Genomic DNA, 25,366 nt, shown 5'->3' with positions numbered 1-25,366 from the left:
GTATTCATGAGTGTCAATTAGTATTAGTGTTTGTACATCATTATATATACACATTTTTCTGGAAAAAGAGGCTAGATGGACTGCATACAGACTTGTGCACATTGCCAATTGCACAAATCAATTCAATGCAGAGTGCAACAGACTGTTGGTTAACATTGGAAGTCACAGCAGTCTGGAAATGACCTCTGACTTTATGCCTCCAAACTGTCAACTACGAACTGCCTTATAAAGTACTATTCCCGAGTAGAGAGGTCTGGATCCTGCGGGAGAAGGAAATATTGAGAGCAGATAGTTGTTGGTTCACAGATGGATCAAAAACACCTTCCGGTTCTGGCGCAGGTGATTTCAGTTGCAGACCCAGGACAGAGTTATCTACCTGCCTAGGAACTTATGCGACTGTATTTCAAGGGAAAATTTACGCTATTGAATTGTGTGCGGAGAGATTGGATAAATCCAACTTCACTCACAAGTCAATAAAAATACTCTCGGACAGTTGAAAGCTCTAGGCTCCCGCCGAACAACGTCTAAATTGGTAGCAAACTGCCAAAAAAGACTCTCCTCGATAGGAAGACTAAACAGATTGTCCCTGATCTGGATTCCTGGCCATACTGGCCTGGAAAGCAATGAAGCTGCTGACTCTCTTGCAAAGGAGGGTGCTGTAAGTGCCTTCATTGGACCAGAACCTGCCATTGGCATCGCTTTGGGCTTTGCCAAACAAACACTTAACACCTGGATGGCAAGAAGAGTTATGGACTTCTGGCAGAATCTTCCAAGATTGGCTCACTCCAAGACGTTTATTCACCCTTCGAAGCTTGATTCCAGACATTTTTGGACTACAGTAGGGATGAACTACAATGTCTAACAGGCCTTCTTACAGGTCACTATCATTTGAATCATCACATGCAGAGACTTGGACAGTCGGAAGACAGTGTGTGTCACCTCTGTCTGGAAAATGATGAAACTGCAGAGCATGTACTTTGTGCCTGCCCCGCTGGGGACTGAATCAGTACTCTCACCATCTGACCTAAAAGACCACTCACCATACAAACTAATCGGCTTCGTTAAGAAGCTGGGTTTATTTGGCCGAGTGTGAATAGGTGTGAGCCACAATAAACCCTTATGGGTTGTGGTGGAGGCCACACTGGCCTGGAATGTAGGGAAACAGCTGACTTCCTTGCAAGGGAGGACCTGCAAGTGGTTTCATCTGACCAGAGTCTATCATAGGCATCGCTTTAAACTTTGCCAAACAAATACAACATCTGTATTACAAGAAAGGTTTAAAGACTTCTGGCAAAATCTACCAGAATTTGTTTTTTCCAAGGAGTTCATACATCCTTCAAAGATGGTACCAAATAATTATTAGACTACTTCAAGGATGACCATATGTTTAACAGGTCTACTTACTGTCGTCTGAATGTGTTGTCTGAATCAATCATATGCAGAAACTTGGAATGTCAAAAAACATTGCATGCCATCTCTGTTTGGAAGATGATGAAACAGCAGAGCATATACTTTTTGCCAACTGCGGACTGAATCAGGTCTGCATCCGGATGTGTATGTGAGAAAAAATTTTTATTCCATATTTTAGATAGATATATAGATTTTATCTAAACTGCATTCCAAACAGGTTTGCACCCGATATATGTATACAGTCAATGTCATGGTACATAAAATATATGATTTTACAATACCCAGCGTGAATAAACACCTAAAATTACGTACAAGAGAAACATTAATAAAAACGGGTATATGTGGCACATTTTTTTTTAAACGACTGTCTTATTTCTAATTCATCACAGCAAAAAAAAATCAAGACTTTTATTACTTACGACTAGATCATTCACTTGCCTAAGGCAGCGATTGAGTGGAGATTCTGATCGGGGGCCTGCATAGAAAACCCTATTGCGATTTCTTAGACTAGCACTAGGAACATGAAGATTGATCACTCTGTGGAGTTCAGGTACATTTATTATCTGATTAAATATGTTGAATATAAATAGTACATCATTCAAGCTTCGACAATCCGACAGGGTTGGCATGTCAAAATGTTCTAGTTGAGTTCTATAGGAGATCATAGAGGGAGACTCTTTATTTTTTTTTGAAGTAGGTGTACCCAAGACATTTCTTCTTTATTTTTTCTATCATCTCTGAATGAAGCGTATTCAAGCTTTGATCTGACAAAGGCATTGAATAGAAGAATTCCTAGTTCCCATTTGAAATCCCTGGCGTTTCTTAACACAAAACCAAGCTTTCTGTTTGCATCACGTACAATATATTCTATGTGATTTCTGAAGTTAAAGTTACTATTAAATATGACTCCTAGATCTTTGATTTGAGCAAGTTTTTCCAGTTTGGTTCCATTTATTGAATATTCTGTTGGAGTAATAACATTTTTCCGTGAAAAAGACATAAATTTGTATTTACTCTGGTAGAAGTTGTTGAAACCAAGAAAAAGCATTTTTCATCTTTATCTTCCCAGTACAAATCTTTTTGTTAGGTTCCTTTATTGTTCCCCTTGCCGATTACCAATTTGAACAAGGTATTTAAGGCAACTCAAAATAAAAAACATTATATACATTTTAGTTAATCTGAAAGCAACAATCCGGCAAGAAAGCAATTGCAGTTATTTCGTAATTTCACAGCAAACATTTCCAAAAATATTTCCATTTCTAATTAACTGTTATAATCCTATTGCTTTTTTCGATTGAATATTCTTGCTCGCTCGGCATGTTAAAAGGTACAAGCTATCTACATTTTATCATTGCAACTTATTATCCTTTTTTTAAGATATCTTGTGTGTACTATATTAATATATGTTTGGAGTTGCATTTACTGAGGCATTTATTGTTAGCCACGATAACTAACACATTCAATAAATTAGCAAAATCATGTTTCTTCTTTATTCTACTGATGTAGAATGAACATATCATTTACTGCAAATTTAATAACATTCCAGCAAAATATTTTCACACTGGTAGTCATGCTGTAGTAGAAACGATGGCAGTTTTCCTTATGAAGATGCCCCCTTTAAATCATCGAATATTGAAGAAAAACGAGGCTCTCTAAGGTGGCCTGTTGCAAAGTTAAATTTCAACATCGACTGCCTATTAAGATACGTGGGTTATTTCTTTTTTTAATGTTCATTGAACCAGTTCCGGAAAATTTTGTCACGAAATCAAGCACATACCGGTGACTTACATCACAATTTGGATTTCATTTTTACGCAATTTCCAACCTCTCCATAAATAAAACAAATTTTTCAAAGACTAAACCAGTTTTACAATTTATGCTCTTGTTAAAAGTATCACTGAACAGCTCAACAAATAGAACTGAACAATACTACCATACTACCAAATTTGCGGAACAATTTTTTTGTTCAAAAAACGTAGCTTTTCAAAGCAGAAGTACAAAAAAAGAAGCCCATCTGTGAAATTTCAGCGATAAGAAAAATAAATCTAATAATAAACGCAAATAAACTACTATTGAAATTTCACTATTAGATTAGGTACTGATTTATTTTAATTTTTTGGGGCTGATGGCTAATGTTGCCCTTGTTCGTAATCAGTTCTACTGATAAGAGAGTCAATACAATAATATTTGTTTGAATCCTAACCTGAAAACTGTTCATCTCAATTCAGGCAAGTTTCAATTACTTCTATAAGTGTAGAACAGTACTTTTCAGACACTGCTCAACGAACCAAGGTACCGTTGGAAAGGGGATAGAACGCCCTTCACAATGATATGCCTCTTGACTCCCTTCCCATTTGATATCCTGAAGGTAACATGTACCCCTCCCTAGGCTTGAACCATGCGGGTTAAAAATATTCATTCAAAGCGTATATATATATATATATATATATATATATATATATATATATATATATATATATATATAAAACTCTGCTTTACTTTGCCAAGCTTTCGCTTCTAATAGGAAGCTTCTTCAGGGCCTATAATTTTTTGAGTTGTGGATTTTTTTTTGCCAATGAATGACATTACAAATCATACTTAGAGTAAAAATGAGTGAAAGACAATTAATTGAACTATAACTGACGAACGAAAGTTAAACATGTATGGATTTTTTGAATTTGTCAAATGTCATGTTTCTATAGAATGTTGCGCTAATGCACATGTTTTCTTATTAAGCTTTATATCACTTTTATGTGAAGTTATTCTATCTTTAAGAATTCTAGATGTTGTTCCAATATAATTCAAATTATAATTGTTACAAGGAATGTTATAAATCACATTTGACTTTTTGGTAGCATCCGTTTTATCTTTTAATTTGGTATTCAAATTCTTTATAGTTTTGATATTTTTTTGGCATATTTTGTTCATTTTGAAAAAGTTTTATGATATTTGAAGATAAATTTCCAAGATTAGGTATAGATTTATGAGAAAAATTGATAGGTGAAACAGAACATAAACCAAATTCTCATATCAAAGTTTTACATACAGAAAAAAATATTTCCAAACGCCTTTTTCTTGAAATGGTTGAAATTAATTAAGTCTTCTAATTGTATGAATAAGACAACTGACATTGATTATGTCAGCAGTATATACAGTAACTTACTGGAACTACACCAAAAATCATAATGATAATAATGAAAATTGTATCAATCAACTCTCTCTTTAGAGTCAAATATTATCAAATCATCATGCCCATTGAAAAATGACATTTATGGGAAGGTATGACATTTGTCAAATTCAAAAAATCCATACATGTTTATTCAGATTCATACATTATTTTCAAAAAAAAAAAACAGATTCAAAGGATTTTGTCTGGTTCAAAAGGAAGAGTTGATCTCCTTCGTGTAGGAAGCAGGACATTTTTATTAATAATTTGATATCACGTACCAAATGATATTTCTAGCTAAATATAAATTCACTGAGTTATGCATGAACATCTGAAAAATTTACGTGCTGGTGCTCAATTAATTTTGTCTTTGGTAAAAATAATTCTGGCCGTTGTACACGAGAAATATTATACTTAGTGTAAATGTATAGTTTGTTTTTTATGAAACCTTCAGAAAACATTTTATTGATTAGCGATTTGCTTGAGATGAGAATAACGCATAAGTGACTATTTACATTTACAGGTTACAGGCATAGACTATGTGGGCCCTTATAGTATCAAAGATGGAAAATCTCGATAACGATTCGTGTATAGACACGCCTAAAGAAGCTAATGTTGCGTTTTAGTAAAACTGTATACTGGAAATCTTGCATTAAAGTGTTTTTTGAATACTTTATGGATTTTCATCAAGTATCGGCTGATTCCATCACATATTTTAGTTGACTTAGTTCATTCTCAGGGTGTCTCTGTATCTGTAGAGTAGGGAGGGTGAGTGTAAGCCCACAGCACTTAGGCCACATGTGACCCATTGTACATCTTCCCGAGAAGGTCATCGTCCATCCTGTCCTTTTCAGGAAGGTGGACAGGTCACTGGGAGACATCTCCTTTATATCGGCAGGTGTAGGCCAAGACTCGCCGAACACACACTCTCTTATTGATGATAACTCCGGCTTTGGGCTATCTATCGAGCGCGTCCCCAGGTGGCGGATAGGGGAACGGCCAGGGGACTGGGGGCCCTGTCCGGGAAGCCAATGTAGCCTTACGGATGGGATCGCCGGCAGGAATAAGTAGGGTGAGGGGACCAGCCTACCCAAGCTAAGGTGTAAGGAATCGTGCCGACAGCTGAATGGCCGCAGGGCGATATGCGGTTACGAACGATCCTCTTGGGGAACCGGGCGAAACCTCATTGTAATCAGCCTTCAGCGAGGCTCTGCCAGAGGTGACCAACTCTTCCATTGCTACTCGTGCAAACCTCAATCTATGGCGGTGGCTGGGGATGATCAGAAGTGTCCACCCCAATCTACTGCTCAGAAGTGTCCACCCCAATCTACTGCTCAGAATGAGGCTGGACATAGCAGATCACCTCGTGACGCAGCACAAAAGTCAAGGCGTAGGCGCATTTGCGGCACCGAGGCCATAAGGAAAAAGAGAGCGAAAGAGGCAGGAATGGCAGCAACTGTAAGTGAACCCTTCTCCAGAATGGGAGAGTCTTATAAAACAACTACTGCTGGAGGAACTGGACAAGATTATCTTCTCCGCCTCCAGCAGCAACCAAAGGATGCAATCTTGCCAGGATCACCCTGGGCGACTCTGGGAAGCTGGCGCCGAAGAAATATCTGGCGATTACCAGGAAAAATCTACGCTTGACAGTAGGATTTCCGACTGGCCACGGTCAACTAAGGAAACACCTCCATAATATGGGGCTAGTGGATACACCTCTATGCAGGATGTGTGACCAGGAAGATGAGACTGTCAGCCATGTCCTATGCGAGTGTCCGGAGTTATCGTCAATTCTCAGGGGGTGGTCTCCTATAAGAAAAAAATAAGGACGATTGTTGTAATTTATTGATGTTTCTTGTAAATTTCTATTTTATTTTATTGGAAAAATGTACCTCGCTGAAATAGTGATCGCAAATGAAACAAATGTAATAGACCTCTGCATTTTCAAAGTCACAAACTGATTTATTTGAAAAGTATTTGAGATGAACGATAAATATTCAATATTTTAAATATTTCTTTATTCAACAAGCTTTTTCTTTTTAGCACTGTGAAGATATGATTCAAAAGTTACAAAACCGTAATTTGGAATTACAAGAGAAATTATCAGTTGCCATAAAGGTAGATGACTCAAAAAATAAAGCAATACATCAATTCCAAGACGCACTTGAAAAAATTCTGATGAAATTAGAAAGAATTGATAAAGAGAAGCGGGAATATGAAAATGAGATATCAAAATTGAAGAAAAAACACTTGAATGAAATGGAAAATGCTACTCAGGTAATTAGTACAACCACTGTCAGCAAAGACTAGTTGTTGAATTCTGTTTGATGAGTTTTCTTGCCAAATATTCATGAATTAATATTTATTTGCTTTTCTGGGAATATTGTTTTTTAATTTGAATTGAAAAGGGCATGTTTTTGAGAATTGAGGATTGGTTTTTGAGGAAAAAAGCTTTTTGGCTTTCTACTTCTCCAGCATTGAACAAAAAAATGTGGGATATTTAGAAAAATCCAAAAAACAAATAAGTACAACAAAAGCTCTTTTTAAAGATATGTCGGTCATGCACAACAGGGATGGTACGAATATGAAATTTTGGATCAGTATACGGAAATTTTACATAAAAACTCTGATACTGGTGAATCTTCATAAATTTGGAGCTGTATTATTTATAAACTCTTTGAAGTCATCACTTAATGTGTTTTGATAGCGCTATATTTTTCATTCCATGTTTTTACTGCTCTTTCCGCTGTTATATATTGTTGTAAATCATGCCCGAAAAGAAATAACCCCGGCCGCCACTGGTAACCATAAACCAAACGTGACGTTGCTGAGACCCTGGAAATGCCAATGTTACCTGCCGCTTGAGAAGCAGCAAGAAATATGCTACCGTTGTCGATGAAACTTCGGCGAAAATTCTATGATGTTCACTTTCCGTTCGTTTATCAGTATTTTGTTGTATCTATTTTTGATTTATTTATATGCCTCATCATACCCCTCTTTAACTTCCTCCAGATGAATTGTAGCTAAATGAAAAGAAAGAACAAATAGGTAATGATTTGATTTCAGTTGTAGGCTATCCTTTGATTTCAATTTTGATTTCAACTGGCTGGGTTAGCTAATCATGGGTTTCTATGACATATGTAAAGGGTTGAAAATAATCTATTTCATAAATTAAAAATTTAGTTGATGAATTTAATATTCACTTTTCCTTCAGTTGTGTTGAGCACAATAGCACAAAAGTGTTTTTATGTACTTTTCTATTATTTTCATTGATGTTCGAAAATGACAAACGAATTGAGTTTAAGATTTTATATTGTCAATGATTGTTTCATTGGGTTTATGGAACTTTTGTACTGCATATACCTATAATAGATTTTTAATTTTCTTGTGTGGCTTTTATTACCTTGTACATGAAATATAAAATTGAAAACCGAAAACAAATGAGCTCTCAAATTGAAACAACAGCAAAATCATGCTTCAAAAGTTTCTGAGCAATAATTTAAAAACATTCTATTCAATTTTGTTAATCCCAAAATGAGGTAATAAGTCTGCAAATTAATTTTGGTTGCCCTAGTGGTCAATTTACGGTACTACTTAAAAATGCAAAAACAATTATATTGAATGCAAAAATAATAATTTCTGATTCTTATTAGATTATACTGAAATCATTCGAAACTTTTATAGTAGATTTGGTTATAGTTTCGGATAGTTTTTTATTTCGGTTACAGTTATGAACCTCCATAACATCCCTGATGTACAGAAGTTTCTTTTGTATACAAACTGAAAAAAAGCCGTTTGAAACAATTACTTTCAAAATATGGATGTTGAATTACAAGGAAATCACTTATTCTTATTCAGTTACTAATCCAAATATTCGTAATGTAATTGAAACGGTTCAGTCACAGGAACGCTACACAATGTAATATACGAAAAAAATATTGAAACAAAATTTTCCTGGTGTACTGCGGAGTTTCGTGTTTAGACACTTGACTTATCTTCTTGTCAGCACCGTTTCTGATAACATTACAAGACGAAACACTCATTTATTTCAAAAAGGAAAACTAAGTTTCCTACATTTTTTGTTTAACAATAGAGAAATACAAAGCTAAAACGTTTTTTCTACTAAATTCGTTTTTGAGTTTTCAATTCAGAATAATAATGAACAATGTTTCTTATTGTTTTTTGGTTTTATAACCACCCACTGTCTGAAAAATTAACAAAGTTAAATTAATATAGAATCTGCTGAAGTGTGGTAAAGTGCATTTTAAAAAGTTGGTACGTTATATAAACCATTGAAAAGTGTGATATCTGGACATATCATTCTTTTGACGTTTGTTAAAGGGAATATACTTGTTTCCATTTGAGGTATTCTTCACAAGTGAATGTATTGGAACAGAAAAGGATAGTTTTCTGAAACGTTGACCACCTAAAGAGAGCTAAGTAGAGAATTTTCCTTTGATAATTCAATTCGTAGACAAAGTTCATATATAAGTGTGACCCATTTTTAATGGAAACACCCCCCTAAAATTTGAAGTTGTAAATCAATTTTAATATTTTTTTTTTAAATGTCAAGTACTAAAAGGTCTACCTTGGGACAAAATATGAAATGTTTTTTGAAGTTTCAGGGCATACTACTATATTTTTTCTTAGTCGAAAATCGGAATTTTTTATTAGCGATTTTTTTATTGAAAAAAATCACTACGCCACTGAATTCAGAGTGCCTCTAAATAGGTGTGACCAAAATTTTATGAAAAAATATTCATTATTAACAAAGTTATGACAACTCAAAAATTCGAAAACTCACAGCTAACAGTCACAATATATAATTTTTTTATGATTTCAACAATTAAGTGCCGCCAGATGAAAAAAAAAAAAACAAATAGCGTAAATATTTTTAATGAAAATAACGGAATTACATTCACACAATTCAACTAACAATGAAGCAAAAAATTTTAATAAACGTAACTAATAACTAATTATTGAAATGTTTCGATTCAGTGCAACACTTAATTCCAACTCATATTCTAGTAGCCTCTACTAATCCACCACGTATTTCGATACATGTGTCGGAGCGCTTACGAATGTTTCTGATTACGTTCCTTAGTTCTTGAGGGCTAATATCTGCACATACCTGTCGAATTCTTGCACAGCACAAAGTTCATTTCTATCTCTTGAGCGGTTTTTGTAAACCTTTTGTGTGAGAAGTCCCCAGAGAAAAAAGTCCAAAACTGTGAGGTCTGGAGATCTGGGTGGCCACTCTATAAACGGACTACCACGGCCTATCCATTGGGTTGGAAAATGTTCGTTAAGCCATTGCCTCACAGCTCTGGCATAATGAACTGAACACCCATCTAACTGGACAATTGAATTTGATCGTTCATTGATTGGTAGCTCGTGAATAGCATCCCAAAACTCTGTGTTTAAAAATTCTAGAAACCTCTGCGCATTAATGTTTTCCTCAAAAAAGAAAGGACCAATAATTCGTTCGTTCAATATCTCACACCAGACGTTGATTTTTTGGGAATACTGGCTTTTACAGTTTATTACCCAGTTAGGATTATCCGCTGCCCAATAGCGAAAATTCTGTGATGACACTACTCCATTTGTATTGTGGCTTCGTCGGTATATAAAATATTTTTTAGAAAATTTCTATGGTTTAAATATTCCTCTTAGGCCCATAAACAATATTCTAGGAGTCTTGCTTCGTCGCCTTCTTGAAGTGAGTGTAAAAATTTTGGCTTGAAAGGTTTAATATTCTTCACCTTGAGAAATCTCCGAGTAGTTTCTCGTGGAATATTCAAATCTAAAGTGGCATTCCTTATACTGGCATTGGGATTATTTCCGAAATAATCTAAAATGATTTGATCATTCCTGTCATTCCTGTTTCGTCTTTGTACAGGATTACTTTTTAACATAATTTTTGACACTGCACCAGCTTCATTGAATATTTTATTTATTTTATTTACCGTACCGCAGCTAATACGAGGACGATCTGGATGTCTCTCATTAAATACTCTACAAACCTCTCTAGCACTTCTAACGTCATCTCCCGAAAGGCGTACAATTTCAATTTTCTCTCTTACGCTCAATCTTGCAGCCATGACATAAAATAATTCTTAAAATATTGTCATGGCTATATCTGTTGATATAGGGTGTTTTTTGTGACTGTTAGCTGTGTGAGTTTTCGAATTTTTGAGTTGTGATAACTTTGTTAATAATGAATATTTTCCCATGAAATTTTGGTCACACTTGTTTAGAAGCACTCTGAATCCAGTGGCGTAGTGATTTTTCAATAAAAAAAAATCGCTAATAAAAAATCCCGATTGTCGACTAAGAAAAAATATCGTAGTATGCCCTGAAACTTTAATAAACATTTCAAATTTTGTCCCAAAGTAGACCTTTTAGTACTTGATATTTCAAAAAAAAAAATATTAAAATCGGTTTACAACTTCAAATTTTAGGGGGGGTGTTTCCATTAAAAATGGGTCACACTGTACAAGTTAGTGCCTAGTTTGACTATTCAGGGGTTTAATTACACATTAACACTTTGTTGTGAACTTTTCAGTTTTTCTTCAGCAGATTTTCTATTGATTCAACTTTGTTTAATTTCAAGATTGCGGGAGGTTATAAATCCCAATATCAGTAAAAAATACCAACTCCAATCTTTCAAAGAATTTAAATAAACAAATAGTTTTCAAAACCTCAAGTGTAACCTTCAGTAAGTAAGGTCGACATCTCCCCTTACGAAGACGCCATCTCCCCTTACGAAGACACCATCTATGGAATCGATAGGGAACCCAATCCTAGAATGTTAAGGCGATCAGTTGCAAAGCCAAGCTTAGCCGATGAGATTCGTCTTCTGTCTTTCACTGTAGCTTTCACTTCACTGCACCGAGTTCTCCTGCATCGTCGTAAGGGGAGGACAGTTAAGTCCAGACAGTAAAAGACAGATGAACAAATCTCGTTAGCTGTCGATGTCGAAGCTTGAATTTGTAACTGATTGCCTTGGGAGCCTCGTTTACCTTTGATATTCGAGAATTGAGTTATCTGTTGATCCCAAAGATGGCGTTATTGGGAGAGAAGATGTCGGCGACTACTTAACCAGGCTTGTCCCTTGAGGATACTTGAGTCCTGCAACGCATTTGTGGTGCAGCCCAGAACCACTGATGGACCTATGGCGGGTCGAAACAGCACTGTCTGGTGTTGTATTAAAAAATACTATGAACATATATCCGGATATGTTTCGTTTCTGAGTTATAGTATTTGAAAAATATCAAATATCTTTACACTGATTTGGTTGAAATTTGCTACAGTTATTTGAAGTAATAAGGCGCTTATTTGGCCCTAACTAGATTGAAACTATTAGGTCCAGTGGAGTCGCAGTGAGCACCACAACCGACATCATCGGAAAAAAAGTATGCCACTAACTTGTAGTTTTTTTTAGATTAATCAATTTAAAATACAATTTTTTCTCGATTGTATTTTCTTCGTTTTCGAGAAAAAAAATTTGAAGCCACTTTGCATATCATGAACACCTGCTTTGGAGACCAGCTGGCAGTGATAGTGATGTTATATCAGTGAAAGTCAGAGCTGTCAATTAGCAGTGATTCCATCATGAATAATTTTACCAACACTGAAATGGCTGACATGCATTTTATTTACGGATTAGCAAATGAAAATGCAGAAGAAGCAGGACAGATAGCGGAGTAATATCATGTGATTAAACATTCAGAACGATACATGCAAGATTATGTGAAACTGGGAGTTTTAATTAAAAAGCAGGTGATGGAAGACCAGAAACTGTAACAACGCCTGGACTAGAAGACGCTATACTTGATGCGATGGAAGAAGATCCTTCAAATAGTACCAGGAAGATTGCACTGCAGCTGGAAGTCAGCCCAAAAACCGTATAAACAGTTCTAAAAAGAAACCACCTACACCCATATCACATACAGCGCGTCCAAGCTCTACTGCCTCGGGATTTTCACCCAAGATTAATGTTTTGCAAGTGGTTGATTCATATGATAGCACACAATTATAATTTTTTACCAAATATTATATTTATGGATGAAGCAAATTTTTCACGAGATGCTATTATGAACTTTTATAATGACCATTCTGGGCCGACGAAAATCCCCCTTGTTATTAGAGAAAGTCATTTTCAGCAACAATTTTCACTGAACGTTTGGGTAGGAATGATTGGTGACTATCTAATTGCTCATTTTTTCTACCAGCAAGATTAACAGGTGAATCCTCCACGGACTTTTTGCGAGATCATTTGCCCCTTTTTGTTAGAAGAAGTGCCGGTACGTGTAAGAGGCAACATGTGGTTTGTGCACGACGGGATTCCAGCCGATTTTAGTGTTGTTGCTGGTCATCATCTTGACATCACCTATCCTAATCGCTGGATTGGACATGCAGGACCTCAAAATTGGTCACCTTGCAGTCCTGATATGAATCCTCTAGATGTCTACTTATGGAGTCATCTGAAGGCTCTTGTTTATAAAACTCCTGTACTAGATGTGAATGACTTGAGGAATGAAATAATTGACAATTGCATAACTTCAGGTATTTTTGAACGTGTCAGACAGTCAATGACAAATCGATTGCAGTCGTTTATTTTATCAGAAGGTGGACATTTCGCTCATTTACTTTAAAGTCCAATAATCTAAAAAAATAAAAAAACTACAAAAAAATCGGTGGCGTTCTTTTTCTCTCAATATTGTTGGTTGTGGTGCCCACTAAGCGCCTTATTATTTCAAAGAACTGTAGCAAATTTCAACTAAATCGATATAAGGATATTTATGATATTGAATAAATAGCAGTTTTATTGAACTTCAATGTGCTGTATCTCAGAAACGAAGCAACTTTGGACATATGTTTGTTCTTGAAATAACCTAACGAATCACCCTCTGAAGTTTCGTATCCTCTGAAGTTTCAAACTGTATATATGTCAAATTAAAAAACTACTTTTTTCAAGTCGACTTACTATTTTATGGAAACCCTGGCCAAACATGCAAAATATTTCGTGTAAACAGTTTTGCCGAAGATTTTTTTTTCTAATTAAGTCTTAAATTGTTTTTTTTTCTGTCAATTTGCAATACATTGATATTTTCAGAAACTGATTTACTATGAACAAGAAGTATCGAAAGCTGTCAGTCTAGCCCACAGCAATGAAGAAAAAATGTCCACAATGGAAAATAGATGCTTTGATTTACAGAATGAAATACAATCGGTGGAAGTGAAGTACAAAGATCTTCAAGAACATTATGAAAGAGAAATAGAAAGAAATAAACAACTTTCAGAACTTCTAAACAGTAAAGAAATGGAATTTATTGAGGTATTTTTTAATTATTTCATTGATGATTGGATGGAAATGTGGAAAACAATTTTCTCTATATACACATTTTTCAAAACATATATATATATATATATATATATATATATATATATATATATATATATATATATATATATATATTTTAATATTAATGTAAGTTACAAAAAGGATTTGAAGCTTTATAACTTCTATTTAATTATCTGCGAGCGCTTTCGACAGCTGGTGGGCCAAATCCGGCCCGCCAGTGTCATCAATCCGGCCCGCGACAGCCAATGATTTACTGTCATCAATCTGGCCCGCGACAGCCAATGATTACCTAATTGTTGTTACTATTGCTGTGATAAGTTGAAGAAGAAAACACAGAATGATAATTACTCGCTTTTATTTACTTGCAAGGTAAAACTTAACGACAGAAATGATGACAAAGAAAACTTAACTTAAGAATCTAAGTTTAAGCATATTAATAACTAACAAATAATTGAAATGAATCACAGTAAAACAAAAACACTAAGGAGATTTATGTAATTGTGATTTTCCACCGACAATACTTTGTAGTTGTGAATCAATTTTACTTGTACCAATTATCAAAAGAGATTTAAGATGCTCATCGGTTAATTGAGATCTGTAATCATTCTTTGTGTACTTCATCTTGGAAAACGTTTTCTCACACAAGTAAGTAGTACAAAATAAAAAACAACCCACGAGCAATTTCATGCAAATTATCAAATTGTTCCAGTGAAAGACTCTTATAAAATTCCAACAAAGATGAATTTTGATATTTGTTCTTAAGCATATCACTGCACCGTAAATCAATAATTTCCATTTGGACTTCCGGAGCTAGGGTTTCAATGTCAGAATCAAAAGGATTTTGAAAAAGCTTAATTTCATTCGCAATGACATCAAAATCTGAAAAACGAGTATCAAAATTTATCTTCAAAGCACTCAAAGTTTCGATTGCAAAATTGACGGGAAATTCAGTCTCTGTAGTGTGGCTGAATATTTCACATGTTTCAAAATGTGTGAAACATTTTTTACGTAATTGCAATTGAAATAGTATTATTTTCTGCCTGAAAGATTTGATATTTGTGTATGAATTAGGGAGAAGCTGATTTTCTCCTTGCAATCTCAAATTCAGTTCGTTCATATGATTTGTCACATCGACATAGAAGGCTAACTTCCACATCCATTCACTATTATCTAAATCGGCAAAAAGGCGCTGCTTCTCATTTAAAAAAATTTCGATCTCTGCTCGAAGTTCAAAAAAGCGCTTAAGGACTTTTCCGCAACTAAGCCAGCGTACGGCAGTATGATATGGTAAATCATTTTCTCCAATCTGTCGAATAAACTCGCGGAATTGTCGGTGATTCAGCCCAGTGGATCTGATGAAGTTAACAACTGATATGACTGGTTTTAGAACTTCAGACATATCCAAACATTTTCCGCACAAGGACCGTTGATGAATGATACAGTGTAAGACTAATGGTTTTGAACCACCATCATTTTCTACAGCCTTTGACACAAGTGCAACCACTCCTTTATTTTTACCATACATATTTTTGCCTCCATCAGTTGTTATAGATTTCAAATTTCTCCATCGAAGGTTCTTTTTATTAATGGCATTTTCAACTCCCTTAAAAATATCTGCCCCAGTTGTCGTGTCGTGAATACTATCAATATCAAGAAGTTCTTCATACACTTCATAGCTTTTATCTACTCCGCGAATAAAAATCAACACCTGAGCAGAATCTGACACATCCGTTGACTCATCCAATGCTAGAGAAAACCACTCATGATGTCCATTTTTGTCAGACAGTTGAGATGATATATTTTCTGCGATGTCTTGCACCCCCCGAGCCACGGTGTTTGCTGACAAACTGACACTTTTAAATAAATTTACCTTTTCGGGGCGCGAGTTGCAGACTCTTGTTCAGTATTCGCTTTGGTAAACAAAGATTGCTGCGATTTGAGTCCGCGTTTCAAAGCTTCAAATTTTTCCTTCCGCAAACTTCCTGTATACTTGGAGTAACTTTGAAGATGTTTCGATTCATAGTTTCATTTAATGTTATAGTCTTTGAGAACAGCTATAGTTTCATTACAAATTAATCATAGCGCCTTATTACTGGACTCAATCACAAAATACTGAAAGTTCCATTTTTCTTGGAACGTTCTGCATTCACTGTCGATTTTTCGCTTCTTTTATTATTTCACAATAGACAGTTTCGCTTCCTTCGCCTTTCCTACGCAGACTAACTCGCAGTTGCGCCGCTAGCCTTTTTATATGCAATTATTACTGCCAACTCGAGGTGATCGGAATACACTAGCTAAAACCAGAACTTTCCAAATATTTAGTTACGCCTAATGCCACTTAGCAGGTAGCTGAAAAAGATAGTACATAGTACCACTACTCGCCACTTGATGTCGTTAAGTGTCACAATACGCAATGATAATTGAAATACAAAAAGCGTAAGTTTGCTAAGGTCACGCACTTTGCGACTATCCTAGTCTAGAAATATAGTTAAGGGCAGAAATTGGCCCTTGGAACAAACTGAAAAAATCATTATGGCCCGAAGGCTTCAAAGTTTGGAGACTCCTGATCTAGGCCCTACTCAAATCCTTTTTGTAACTTACATAATATTAAAATACTGAAAATAAAGGAAAATTAGTTGCATCATCCAAAAATATATTAAATCGTGAAAGGTTAATGCAGCAGTCAAGCTGCTGGAAAATAATTCCATAAAAATGAAAATATGAATAGACAAGTACTTTCTGATCATTCCCATATTGATTTCAATTCAAGAGCCACTGGTAGACAGCTGTTTCAGCCTATTAGGCATCGTCAGTACCGGGCAGGCGGTCCTCGATTGAAGACAAAATGTGAAAAACCAGAAAAGTACTTGATAAAAATAACTGCGTAAACGTAAGCGAAACATAAATGGAACCACCTATTGGTGTTACACCAAAGTCAACTTGACAAGTTTTTATGTCAGTGTTGGTGGTTTGACCAATCAACTGACAACTGCGGTAGCAGAAATTTGAGAAGCTAACCTGAAATGCCATCGGAAAACGAATCCACATGTTTCTAGACATGATATTAAATCGAGAAAGGTTATTATTATTTTTATTTTATTATTATTATTTCATCATTATTATTATTTTATTATTTTCCAGTCAAGCTGCTGGAAAATAATTCCATAAAAATCAAAATATGAATAGATAAGTACTTTCTGATCATTCCCATATTGATTTCAATTTGAGAGCCACCGATGAACAGCTGTTTCAGCCTATTGGGCATCGTCAGTACCGGGCAGGTGGTCCTCGATTGAAGACAAAATGTGAAAAACCAGAAAAGTACTTGATAAAAATAACTGCGTAAACTCAATCGAAACATAAGTGGAACCACCTATTGGTGTGCCACCCAAGTCAACTTGACAAGTTTTTATGTCAGTGTTGCTGGTTTGACCAATCAACTAACAACTGCGGTAGCAGAAATTTGGGAAGCCATCGGAAAACGAATCCACATGTTTATAGAAATTATATTAAATCGAGAAAGGTTAATGCAGTCAAGCTGCTGGGAAATAATTCCATAAGAATCAAAATATGAATAGATAAGTACTTTCTGATCATTCCCATATTGATTTCAATTTAAGAGCCAACTTGTCAGGTTCCACCTATGTTTCGCTTGCGTTTACACAATTATTTTTATCAAGTACTTTTCTGGTTTTTCACATTTTGTCTTCAATCGAGGCCTGCCTGCCCGGTACTGACGATGCCCAATAGGCCGAAATACCTGTCTACCGGTGGCTCTTAAATTGAAAGCAATATGGGAGTGATCAAAGAGTACTCATCTATTTATTTTTTGATTTTCATGGAATTATTTTCCAGCAGCTTGACTGCATTAACCTTTCTAGGTAATACAAATCTGTAAATAGTACTAGTAATGTTTATGAGGCAATAACTATAAAAAAATGATTTTTTTTGTTTTGTTACATAGCTGACTATGATGTCAGATCTGAATATTGTTTTCAAATTTGAACAACTTTTCTAAATAAACTTTTTATGATAATGTCGAAAATAAGGGTAGTTTACTCTTGATAAAAATTTCTATTTTTTGTTCTCCCTTGTACATCGTTCATAAATTTAGAATTTTGACAACTCAAATCCAAGTTTCCCGCAATGCACCAATTTTTATCAGAAATAAAATTTTTTGACAAATGGATAAAATCGGGTGAAGCAGTCTGACTGCTGGCTTTGATAGATTGTATTATTCAGGTGCCCTGTAGATAAGGTAGGATATTTTATGAATGCGTGCTTTCCTGGGGTTGCAAAGATGCAGGTACTCTATTTTGTTCTACAATTACATTTCAAGGAATCTTGTTTGGGAGTGAAAATGTGCCTCTTTGGAGACTTTCAGTTACGAATCTCGGCGACTTTAGATATTTTCACTATTTTGGAAATATTCAGGTTTTTTTTCCAATAAAACTCAACGCCGTCATATCCGCAAGAAATGATGTGTCACCAATTGTACCACCAATTGTTCTCGTTAGGAAGCTGCGTATTTCTATATGCAGTTTGAAGTTGAAATCATTAAAATTGTTTCATGATCGATTCTATGGCCAGCGTTTCTGTTACGAATAACCTTGGGAAGATTGAATGAATGAACGAACGAATGAATTGATTTATTTGAATAGGAAGGAAATCCTAATATACAAACATTACATTAATACATTGGTTTAATAATACATATACAAGGACAACTTAAATCTAACTCCAAGTCAGACCTATATACTTATGATACACTGTTTGGAACCTTTGGTGTAGTAATTAATATTACTGGAGTTTTTTCCCAACACCACATCGTTATTTTGAACACCTCGACACGTGTTTCGATCACCAAGTGATCATATTCAAAGAGAAAGATAAAACTAGAAACAGAAACTGGTTAGTTTTTTCTTCCTCTTTGAAGATGATCACTTGGTGATCGAAACACGTGTCGAGGTGTTGAAAATAACGATTTGGTGTTGGGAAAAAACTCCAGTAATATTCAGACCTATATACTAACAAATATGTATATACATATATACACATATATCTAATCACTTCAATATAGTTGAATGTTATTATTTTTTATATAATTATTTAATCTGTCCTTGAACATATGTGAACTTTTGCTGCTTCTTATGTCTTGAGGTAATTTATTAAATCGATTTTAGCCTTTATAAAATAATATTTTCATTGAACTTGTTAGATTGCATTTTGACAAATGAAAATCATTGATTTGTCTTGTATTATAATTATGTGTGCTACTTTGAAATGTAATAAATTCACTGAAATATGATGGTAGCATATTATTAACAGTTTTGAAAATAAATATCATTGCTGCTTTATACAACCTGTCTTCTACTGCGAACCACTGTAGAGCATCCAGCATAAATTTTATACTGGTATACCGGTTGCATGTCAGAATCACTCTCATGCCTCGATTTTGTAGTTTTTGTAATGACATAATTTTGTTTTGATCTAAACCATATAACAGTGTACTGCAATAATCAAAATGTGGCTGTATAATCGTGTTATATATAGTTATTTTGGCAGCAGTAGACAAGTGAGTGGAGATTCTTGTGAAAAAATAAAGTTTTTTTGCTATTTTTATGTTACATATGTGTGATGTGCATTTAAAGATAAGCCGTTGTCCAATATTAAACCCAGCTACTTGAACTCTGTTACAAGTTCAATTTTATTGTCGTTGATTTTCAATAGGCAGGAGTATATATTGAGTTGTTTGTATTTGTATGGTGTAGTTAGAATCATGTCTTTGGTTTTGGATATATTTAATTTCAATTTTTTGACGATCAAGTACTCATTAATTTTTTCTAAAATATAATTCATTTTAGTTACAGCTACATCTAGGCTTTTATGAGATATAGACAGCAGTGTATCATCAGCAAATAAATTCATAAAATCACAGTTGTGACGTAAGCCGATATCGTTAATGTAAATTTAAAACAATAAAGGACCCAATACACTACTGAGGTACACCAAATTTTGTGTTGATAGGATTTGAATAAATATTATTAATTTTAATGGTTTGTTTTCGGTTATTTAGGTAGTCTTTAAACCATTTCAGTACAGTTCCTTTTATTCCTATTGCTTCCATTTTTTTTACTAGTAAAGTCACACTTCAAATTATAACATTATTTTTGATTATATATTGGGAAGTGTATTTAGCTATTGAATTGGTTTTAATAAAGAATAAAAAATTCAAATGTTTGTATATATTCTCATAAAAATCATTATATTCGACACTGAAATCACTAAAAACTGAATACACGAAGAGACCTTCGATTTGCTTTTATTTTGCCTCAAGGGAACACCGCCCACATTAGGAGTGTGTATTATTTCTCTTTAGAGATTTAGAGAGTTTTGAAATATTTAATTATATTTTTCTCTTTTATAGAATAAAAGTGTATTGAACGATGCAAAATCTGAAATGGCTAAAAGTAGGAAAACTATTGAAGTGTGCCAAACAGACCTCAATAAGATGAAGGATGAAAACTCCCACCTACAAAATGATCTGAAGTATGAAAAGGAACAAAATGTCAAATTGAATGGTGAGAAAAAGAAGTTGATGAGTGAACTTGATGGTTTCCAAACTCGAGAAGTGAGTAATTCAGTAACTTTTATTATCTATTGTTCTTTCCTATATGATTATCTATGAATTGATTGTGAAAATGAAGGTCTTGTTGTGGATCATACCCTAGAACAAAACTAACGCCGGCCGCCGCTGGTCGTCATAAATCAATTGTGACGTCACCAAGACCGCGCTCCAAATACTATATCAGCTCCGGGGTATTTCGATTGCCATGTATAAATGCTACTCACGTGCATATCCGAGATAGACAAGTTCAGCGGACAGTGCGCTACAGAGCGATCTAATAAGGCGCCGGAGGGTAGCAACCTGTAAGAGTCCCTTGTCCAGGGATACGGATAGAAATTCTGAGGAATCATATGATCATGGTGTGGTAGGTTATTACCAGCCTCCGAGGGTGACACTACCGTCATGACGAGGCAAGATATCATCGTAGCACAGAAGGAGGATCCGGTCTGGAAAACAAACAGAATGGATTGACTAAGGAGTAAGACGGGAACGGCAACAGGTTTCCAAGCACGGCCAGCTGGAAAAGGGTTACTGTCTCCAATTGGACTCCATGTGCATTCGAGATGACCTACTCACCCAAAAATGGTAAAGCCTGGATGGAAAAATCCACAAATTCCAGATGATCCTCCCAAAGATGTGTATCCAGAATATACTGAAACACCTCCACGATGGTCGCATTGGAGGGCATTTTGGAGTAAATAGAACTATAGCGAGAGTGTGTGAAGGTGTGAGCGCTGTGACGTATGCTCTTCAAAAAAGGGTTCGAAGACAAGGCAAAAACGAAAGTTACAGTCCGATGGAATGGTCTAGAGGCATAAACACCTCTCGGTGTTTGTCGCCAAAAACCAAAGAGACTGGGATACATTGGTTTCTCTCTTTCTGTTGGTATACAGGAGCTCTCAATATGATGTGACTGGTTACACACCATCCATGTTGTTAACTGGTCGAGAACTTCCAGATAGAAGTATAGATGTAATGTGTGGCAGTCCATCCGATGAATAGAGGTACCTCTTTCAGAGTATGTAAATGACCTGAAGGAGAGACTGGAACTTGACGCAAATTTAACAGATCTAAATTACAGCTCTCCAACGACCCAACCCCAACGTCGGAAAGGTTTGTCCCAAATTGCACAGACCATAGCAAGGACCTTACGTGGTAACCAAAAAAATAAACGATCCGGTGTACAGAATCCAATTGTCACCAAGAAGCAAAACCAAAGTTGTCCATATAAAGAGACTGAGTCCTTACATGGGTCGTGATGTCCCCTCTTGGAATGTTGTTCGGGGCGAACAACCGCAGAGAAGGGGGTAGTGTTGTAAATCATCCCCTAATAAAACTAACGCCGACCACCGCTGCTCGTCATAAATCAATGGTGAAGTGACAAATACCGTGCTCACCTGTACGTTTTCTTGCGACCATTCTTGGTGTCGCGGCGCTTTGAAAATAATTCTACCATCTTCGATGGACTTCTGGTGAATGCCATATCGGCTTCGAAGTATTTCGATTGCCATATATTAACGCTACCCATGTGCATATCCGAGATAGTCAAGTTTAGCGGACACTGCAGTACAGAGCGATCTAATAAGATGATAGACATTTGAATATCAGTTGAAGTTTTAGTTAAAGTGTTTGTAATAAAGTTAAGTTTGATTATTGTACGGTATATGATCAATTATTGTCATACCCACGGAGAAATCGTAACCGTATAATGGATTGAACCGATTTCAAAATACTAACTATTTTATTGTCGAAATATGTACGAGTTTATTTGTCTCACTGCTGGGATATCGAATGTTTTATATTGAATACCATCAAAACAAGCACCGCATCCAAAAACCAAGACTGTAACCCACTTTTCGATGCACATTTCTTCAACCATGTTACCATCCTCAGGAAAAGGTCTACTTCATCCTCTGAAGACGCCAAATGGTTGGTAAACGCTAGTTGAGAAGAGTGTTGCAGTTCTGGTGTTTGGGTGCAGTGCTTGCTTTGGATTCATTCTATGCCAGTGGTTCCATTTCTAAATTGCAATTGAAAACCATTAGCCAATGGGGAATGTTCCTCAATTTGGGTTATTACAGCAAATGCAAGTTTGAACAAAATAAAGTTGAGTTCAATTCATGAGTTTTTCAAATTAACTTCAAAAAGTATTCAAATTGATGTTTCAAATGTTGGGTTATAATTTTTAAAGGGATTTGTTTCTAATTCATATATTGCCAACAGCGCCTAGAACTTTACCTGCCATTCCTAAAAATATTTTACCTTGCATATAATATATCAAGTTGAAATAATTTATATGTACCTAGATATTCTACTTTAAAGAAGGAAAATTATCTTTATTAATCAACAATTGAGGCAAAATATAAATTATAGTTCAATACTACCTCCACAAGCCACATAAACAACAGTTGTTTTGTTATTTATTTATATAGAGGAAGATAGGTTAGGTACACAAAATGTCATATGTCACAGAATGTCTCGGAACTCGGAACATAAGTAAACAGAAAACCACGCCTCTGAAATATGTCATCTTTGGTTGTCTCATACAGGTGACAGATTCATTGTCCTTTATTAGCTATAACCGATGTTGCCAAATGGTGAAATAGAAACGAATCCCTTTAAATGTTGAATGCATTATTTCATTCCTCTTATTTAAGTATTTAAATAATTTTTTAAAGAAAAAGGTTGAAATGATAAGTTGCGTTGTTTTAGAGCTCTTTTATGAAAACAACTTGATTTTCGTCAGGAGGAACATTCCCCATTGATCATTTATTATTGTTATGAACGACTCACAAACTATCCAAGAAGTTGATCCCATTACCTACTCATTACCTAATGATCTGACTCAACTTGTGACTATTTGGCAGATATCACCTCAATATATTTGCGGTGTTTTTTTAGTGTCCAATCAGCATCCGTGTTATATCTAGAATTATTTGTAACTAGCGACCCGCCTCTGCTCCGCACGGGTGCAATGTTGATACTAAATATAAATTCACCCACCAGGAATTTAAGGGCATAGGGAAACAGTAATGAAAAGATAATTTTGTTTTATGGACACTCCTTTTTCCCCCGAGGCTGGCGCCCCAGTTGGAATGTTCAAAAATTCTTTCTTATTATACATATACAATATAAAACGAACCTACATACAGAATTTCAGCTTCCGAAAATATAGCGGCACGAAGAAACAGTGATGAAAAGGTAATTTTCATACGTAAACGCGTCCCTTTTATCCCGCTTTGGGACTCCCCAGTCGGAATATTTGAAAATCCTTTCTTAGGGCGTACTGGTAAGTCCTAGCAAAAACGGTATGCTAACCATGAAAGGTCTTTCAGACTAGGAAAAAAGGAAAAAATGATTCGACGTTTTCAAACCATTCCTTGGCATGCAACCATAAGTTCCCGAATCTAAACGATGCGGAAATTTTGCACTATGCAAGGAAGGGTTACAAACTCAATTATTTAGAATCCTTGGAAATTCACATGCATAAACATTGCGGGTGCAACCTGGTAAATGATCAAATCGATTTAGTTTACTCACCGGTTTACAAATTAGCACATCCGCATTGTAAATTGTAAATTCAGGTACTCAATCAAGCCAAGTACCTCTATTATTACCTACAGGGGTGGTATATAAATGCTAATGTAATAAACCATTGTTAGTTTAATGTATAAGTTTGAAAATGGCCTTATAAGATGAAACTGCAGTAACGTTAGTTACAAATAAAAGTGGTAAAAAACATAGAAAGTTTCAATTCTCTTTTCTTCATTATGATTTCCTACCACGTAGTAACGGCTACATCCATCAATTTATTTAAACAAAATGTTATTACATTTTATGTCAGTGCTTCAGTTTCAATTAAAAGATATGGATAATATAAGACTTGTAATGATAATTAAAACTCAGATAGCAAATTTCTAAGATTGGTCAATTTGCAATTATATAATGATGAAGTGGAACTCAAAATTGTAGAAAAAAGAACGGTTTATAAGTTGGGGGTACGATTGAATAAATTGGCCAGTTTCTATATGAATTCTCTTGTTACTCTTCATTGACTTGAAAATAAATTGTTGAAAAGAATTGATTCATTTAGCTCAATTTATTTTGTATTCATCATCGCTCTGGTCAAATGTGCGAGGTCTGTTTAAAAAATAAGGTGAACTTTAATTTTTCTCAAGAAATATTTATTTATTCATTAATTTCTATTTTGTCATCTTCATCATCATCAGTTCTGATATGCACTTTTTGGTATGTCTTTGAGGTTTCTCAGCGATTTGGTTTTTATCTCCTCAATCGTCGCAAAACGCCATCCTTTCATGAGTTTTTTCAATCTTAGGAACAAGAATAAGCCGCAGGGGGGCAAATATGGTGAATACGGTGGCTGAGGCATGATAACCGTGTTGTTTTTGGACAAAAATTACGAACAATTAATGACTAGTAAGCAGGTGCATTGTTGTGATGGAAAAGCATGAATTGTTTGTCCACAATACTGGACGTTTTCTTCGTATTACTTCTCGCAAGCGGCACATAACGTCAAGAAAATACTCCTTATAATAATAATAATAATAAGCTATTAAGCCTGATGTAGTCCTTCTCGACCACCAGACCAAAACGATATTTGTCGTGGAGTTTTCAGCTCCTGGCGAGACGAATATCGTCAGAAAAGAGGAGGAAAAACGGATAAAATATCGAGATTTTCTCTTCGAACTCCGCAGACTTTATCCAGATCACTCTGTCAAGATGGTTGTTCTGATTATTGGAGTCCTTGGTGGAATGATGTCCTCCCTACTCTCGA

The 25,366-nt window shown here is 35.3% G+C and overlaps 1 protein-coding gene across 2 annotated transcripts in view; it reads left to right on the top strand.

The window, feature by feature from the left end:
- The window catches only part of LOC111508302 (centriole duplication and spindle assembly protein centrobin), a 41,822-nt gene that overhangs the window by 1,434 nt on the left and 15,022 nt on the right, over positions 1 to 25,366 (top strand). For both annotated transcript variants that reach the window (XM_023163750.2, XM_023163751.2), the window contains exons 3-5: positions 6,620 to 6,853; positions 13,695 to 13,916; positions 20,371 to 20,574. In XM_023163750.2, coding sequence (XP_023019518.2) covers positions 6,620 to 6,853; positions 13,695 to 13,916; positions 20,371 to 20,574 — 660 coding nt within the window. The remainder of the gene's footprint in view (positions 1 to 6,619; positions 6,854 to 13,694; positions 13,917 to 20,370; positions 20,575 to 25,366) is intronic.

This window comes from Leptinotarsa decemlineata, unplaced genomic scaffold, assembly GCF_025532065.1.
Source record: "Leptinotarsa decemlineata unplaced genomic scaffold, Ldec_3_MD MMD2_P_RNA_scaffold_2, whole genome shotgun sequence".
Lineage (NCBI taxonomy): Eukaryota > Metazoa > Arthropoda > Insecta > Coleoptera > Chrysomelidae > Leptinotarsa > Leptinotarsa decemlineata.
This window is presented reverse-complemented; position numbering and strand designations above follow the sequence as displayed.